General features: G+C 37.3%; 1 protein-coding gene across 1 annotated transcript; it reads right to left on the reverse strand.

Moving 5' to 3' along the window:
* Window positions 1-333: 333 nt before the first annotated feature.
* On the reverse strand, window positions 334-1,794 carry LOC106330695. Its single transcript, XM_013769125.1, has one exon. The coding sequence runs from the start codon at window positions 1,792-1,794 to the stop codon at window positions 334-336; it is 1,461 nt and encodes a 486-aa protein (XP_013624579.1).
* Between the last annotated feature and the right edge of the window lie 3,874 nt (window positions 1,795-5,668).

A 5,668-nucleotide genomic window follows, 5' to 3' on the forward strand; every position in this document is an offset into this window, starting at 1 on the left:
GCCGAGCACGAACTGGATCACCATAAATACAAGAGAGGAAAAAAGTTAGGGACCCTATCTTCACTCGTAAATCAATAATCCTTTTGTCCGCCGTTAGAACCTCAACACCATAGCATTGTTTTCAAAAGACATCCAAACCACCACTTAGACCAACTGGTTCCACTGTCAAAACTTCATCATAACCATACTCCTTCTGTAACCCAACCATGTACGCACGTTTCTGTTTAGTTTCCGACAAAAATAAAAAATCCGGGAAATGATCTTTCCTCATTTCTCGGAGGCGCTGAACTGTCTCGTCGCTTCCTGCTCCTTGACAGTTCCAACTCATAATGCTCATTGGGATGTCAGCGGCTTCAGATCGGAAGCCACCGAAGGTAGGGTTGTTTTTGAAGATTTAGGTAACTGTTCTTCTGCAGTCAAAGGAGTCTTACGCTTGGAGAGGGTGGTACTAGCCAGGGGAAGCAAACCATGATCAGACCTACACAGGCCAGTGTCAGAATCATCCTTATCAGGACCCGAGGCAGCATGTAGATGAGACTTCTTAATTCTCTTCCAGCGCTGAGGACGTCGACGGTTCTTTCTCCCCTCACTCCTAGTCCCGGAAGGAGGGTTTCCAGAGGAAGAGCCCATAAGAAAGCCCGTTGAACCAGGCGGGGAAGAGGCAGAGGACGCCTCATGATCAGAGAAGTCATAAATCGAGTTAGAGTGTGCTCGAAGAGGAGTCCTCTCATGGTTTCCAGGTACATCAGTCACAGTAGAGGAGCGTTTCAAGGGCCTATCATTCTCCTGGAAGACAAAGACGTGTCCCTTCCCCTTATTCAGGTCATGAGAGATTATGGGTTTCGCAACTGTGGGTTCCACAAACCCTGGGGCTAGAGACTGTTGGACACGCAATATTCTAGCTTGCCGTTCCGTAGCATCGCTATGTAATATATATAGCAATGCAGCATTACGCTCCTCTATTGGTAGCTCCGGGAACAGAGGAGCAAACCCTGGAGGAATACTGAGATGCTGGGAAGAAGGTTTAGTCGGTAGAGGCCGGAGCTGAGAGGAAGAGGGCGGTTCAATCTGCTTCATCAGTGATTTGTTCACGTCCCTTCTATCCCGAGGCTCTTTTGCTACCGCTTTCTTGGTGACAAAGGGACAGCTCGGTCTCTCATGTGTAAGTCGCTGACAATGAAAGCATCTCTTTCTTAGTTTCTCATACTCAAACTCAATGATCACTCGTCCACCAGATGGTAGATTCAAGGGCTTAATCGCAATCGCAGGGTTCGCAATGTTAAGCCTCACTAGCGCCCTTATGTAAGCCTCCTTTTGTGAAGCTTTCGGATCGTACGCAATCTCCACCACATGACCAATCTTTGAAGCAAGGAAGTCTATCGTTTCAATACGATAATGGTTCATCGGGATGTTCCTAATGCGAACCCACACATCAACAGTGGTGAGGAAGTTAACTGGAGGGGAGGGGATCCAGCGATCCAGCAGCATAGTCCAATTGTTGTACGTCCAAGGACGATCATTCAGAACAGTCATCATATCTTCTTCTCGCTTGAAGATAAATTGGAACTTATCCCGGGAAAGAGCAATCCCCCTAACCCTATCATAGACTCTCCATATTTGAGGCATAGTCTCGATCATCTTGTCCATAGGCTGAAAATCAGGGTTAAGGAGACGTCCAAGGAGACTCATAGCATTTTCCTCATACACATGGAAGCTCGGGTTGTCGGGGAGATCAACAGGTTCTTCGTCATGCAGAGACAAGGAGTTAATAGCGGTATGTAGGTGCTCTGCCATCACGGTGCAGCCAAGAAAAAGGTGGTTTGTTGGGAGGTCGGGAGCGGGGAGCTTCGGTAGCAGATCCACACAAGAGGAGGAGGAGGAGGAGGAATTAATGCAATTGATGTCGTGATATTCATGAATGATTTTGAGAGAGATCATTATGATTGATATCTTGGAGAATACTCAAGCCACAAAAAGGAAAGAGTGGCGTTGAAAAAGGGAATGTTCCACGACTTAGGGTGATGATCAGCGAGAATATGGAAATAAATAAATTATACCATCAATGATTGAGATGTAAAAGAAGAAATAATAGAAAACTCGTAGCAAGCAATAGTTATCAATTCCAAAGAAGGAAACTGTAGACCACCGCACCAAAATAAGGAAACCAAACCGGGAAAGATTTCAGGTGGAGAGCTTTTTAGGCCAACCAAAACAAGAAGAAAAGTTGCCTGAAAATCAATATTAAGACTCTCTTCGAGATGATTATGTATTACTTCGGCTTTAAGCTTTATTTTGTTTTCTAGGTTTCACTTAATTTCTTCATGATTCATTTTGGTTATTGCCAAGTTTATAATAAACCAGCCAAATTATTTCAGTAAATATAAATTTTCATATTAAAAAGAAACATTTTTAAAAGATGAATTTTCATGGATAATCATTTGGAAACAAAACTATCACCAAAAACAGAAAAATATCAGGTCATCATCAATTTAAGAAATTTTTTCCTACGGTATCATTAATGGTTATAACTAAAATATCTATACATACTGATTTGTAAAAGAATTTTAAAATAATTAATTGGTTATACTATTCTATAAACGGTTTTTATATTTATTTTACTATATTTCAAAAATCTAAACAAACATTCCATATAGAATAATTGAGGAGCAACACGTTGTTTAAGTTATGTTTAGGTGTCATTGCCACAGATCCTCTCGGCACCCCTAATAGATGCATTAAACTTCCTAAGTAAATTGTATGGACCATTGTCAATAAACTATACGACCATTTTCCTTGTATCTAAGTTTAAAAATTTCCATATTTCATATCAACATTGGGTCCATTTATTGCACATGTGGTTCATGTGCAGCTGAGTTAAGTATATGTACACAATATATTGGCGTTATATTTATATGGTAAATATATATTATTCTTCGTAATTTATAGTTGTGGACATAAATTGTCATTATTTCATGACTAATGACTAAATAAGAAGGGCGGGTAGTAATTATATTGCGCAATATAATATTTTCATTTAAATAGGATGAAACATATCATTTCATTATAATATTTATGTTTTTAACTCGGTGATTTCAAATAGAAAACCGAATAGAGGAAGAACCGATGCCACCACCGCATCCTGAACAAATACCAATCTCGGAAAGATGCATGGTAGATGGATCATAGACAGATGACGCACTCTTTAAACGGTGTGTGGATGGACATGGATGACTGCGGGATGAGTAATTCAATTATTGAGAGCCAGGAACCAACTAAGAAGGATCTCACCCCTTCACTCTGAGCTTGAGGCCCTATTATAGTCGATGGAGTGCATGCTGCAATTATCGACGTGTCAAGTTTTTGGCACCGATTGTAAGGACCTAGCCTCGATGATTCAAGATCTAGGAGCATAGCCTAGCTTTTCCACGGAGTTAAATGAGTTTTCGAAGCTGAAGAGTAGATTCTCAGCGTTCCCAATTTTTTTATCCCTCGTTCTGAAAATGTATCGTCTGATTCATTAGCTAAGATAGCGCGATCCTTCCATAGAACTCTATATTACATTGGTTGTTCTGTTACGGTCTGGTTTCCCAGACTACCTCAAGCTTGAGTAATATAATAGTCGTTCGAAGAAAAAAAAGACTAGGTGATTTCAAATAAGTCACTAATTTAGAAGGTGGTTCTCAGATATCATTTGATCATAACATTCCAAAAATATAATTTTTTCAAATCGAAGTGAGTAATTATTATATATTATTTTCAACCATCTTGATTAAATAAGGTGAAATTGCCAACAATGACTCAATATTTAATTTTAAATGCAAAAGTATACCCAAAATTCAATTAAATGCAAGTAATCCAAAATGTTAGTGAAATTACAACTAACTTCTTATGACAAAAAAAAAAACTAGTATGTTTTTTTACGAATATAACCCAAGTAAGTCTTCTTTTGTTTTGTAAGTCTTCTGCAAGAAGACTTCCTAGAAGTCTTATCAAATAATAGATCTATATATAATTGATAAATTAAAAAAAATATTTTTATGGGAGAAAAATAGAAATCATGTAATTATAAACATTTGTAAATAATATAAATTAAGATCTAGCAAAATTAAGTTTCTTTCACCATAGATGAGTGAATGTAGATTGAGTCATGATATTCTTTGGTTTAGGGTTTGGTAACATATGTTATATTATTGTTTGTATTTTTAGGGTTTGATTTTGGAATATTTAATTGGGAAAATTGCCAAATATGACTAACAACTTGATTTCAAATGCAAAAGTAAACTCAAACTTGAATAAAATGCAAAAGTAACCTAAAAGGCTATTGAAATTACAACCAGCCTCTTGTGAACAAACAAAAAAACCAAAAAAATTTTACGTTTCTAACCCTCGTAAGTCGTCTGTCCAGACGACTTTACAGTCGTCCAGACGACTTACTGGAAAGTCGTCTGGACTAGTTCTACTTAGAAATAATTTAAAATTTTTGTAAAAAATATTTTGATAAGTGAAAAATTGAAATCATGTAATTAACATATGTTTTAAGAGATATAAATTAAGATATAACAAAAGTTAATTATTTTCAACATAGATGAGTGAAAGTAGTGAGTCATGATATTCTTTGGTTTAGGTTTTGCCATAAAATGTTGTAGTATTGTATGTGTTCTTAGGGTTAGATTTTGGAATGCATAAATATTTTTTTGAAAACTTTAAAATTTACCTAAGTGTGTTTATTTATGTGTATAGTAAACACTATTTAAGTATAACTACGGCTTTATAACGTGGTTAGTTAGTTAATTTAGTCAATTTAGTTTACGGGTTAAATTTAGGGTCTGGGACGACTTACTAGTAAGTCCTCTGATGTACAGTATTCAACAGACGACTTACTAGTAAGTCGTCCAAACCGGACCGAACATTTAATTTTTCAATGTACTTTTAAACCTAACCGCCTAGCGCGCATTCTCTCAGAGGCGTCTCGTTGAACTCTGCCGCCGGTAAGTTATATCTCATACTGTCGAGTGATTGACTGAGGAAAAGATGAACATAAAACGTTGTCTCTATCAATTTATACACTCGTTATTTTTTTCATGTCTATTTTTGCAGATATATAACCGCTATGTCGAAGGCGACTACATCTTCTCTGAATTTTCAGGTCTGCTTTAAAATGTTATACTGGAAGTCTTGGAAGACTTATAATTAAGTCGTCTGCAAAGTCTTCCAGCTGGAAGACTTTCCAGACGACTTAATTATAAGTCTTTCAGCGGGAAAACTTGCCAAACGACTTAATTATAAGTCTTTGATTGTTTAGAGATGGTTGTCTTTGATTTAGAGGCTATCCTCAGTCAGGTATTTACTGCAATCTAGACTACTTCGCAGAAAACTTATAATTAAGTCGTCTGATAAGTCTTCCAACTGGAAGACTTAGTAGAAGACTTATAATTAAGTCGTCTGAAAAGTCTTCCAGCTGAATGACTTAGTAGAAGACTTATAATTAAGTCGTCTGGGAAGACTATCCAGACTACTTAATTATAAGTCTTCTACTAAGTCTTCCAGCTGGAAGACTTTCCAGACGAATTAATTATAAGTCGTCTACTAAGTCGTCCAGCTGGAAGACTTTCCAGACGACTTAATTATAAGTCGTCTGCGAAGTCTTTTCTTTCCATCTTTCTTAATC

Source organism: Brassica oleracea, chromosome C3 (genome assembly GCF_000695525.1).
Source record: "Brassica oleracea var. oleracea cultivar TO1000 chromosome C3, BOL, whole genome shotgun sequence".
NCBI lineage: Eukaryota > Viridiplantae > Streptophyta > Magnoliopsida > Brassicales > Brassicaceae > Brassica > Brassica oleracea.

Coding starts and splice junctions, on each gene's coding strand:
- LOC106330695 (XM_013769125.1), bottom strand. CDS start 1,794: ATGGCAGAGCACCTACATACCGCTATTAACTCCTTGTCTCTGCATGAC.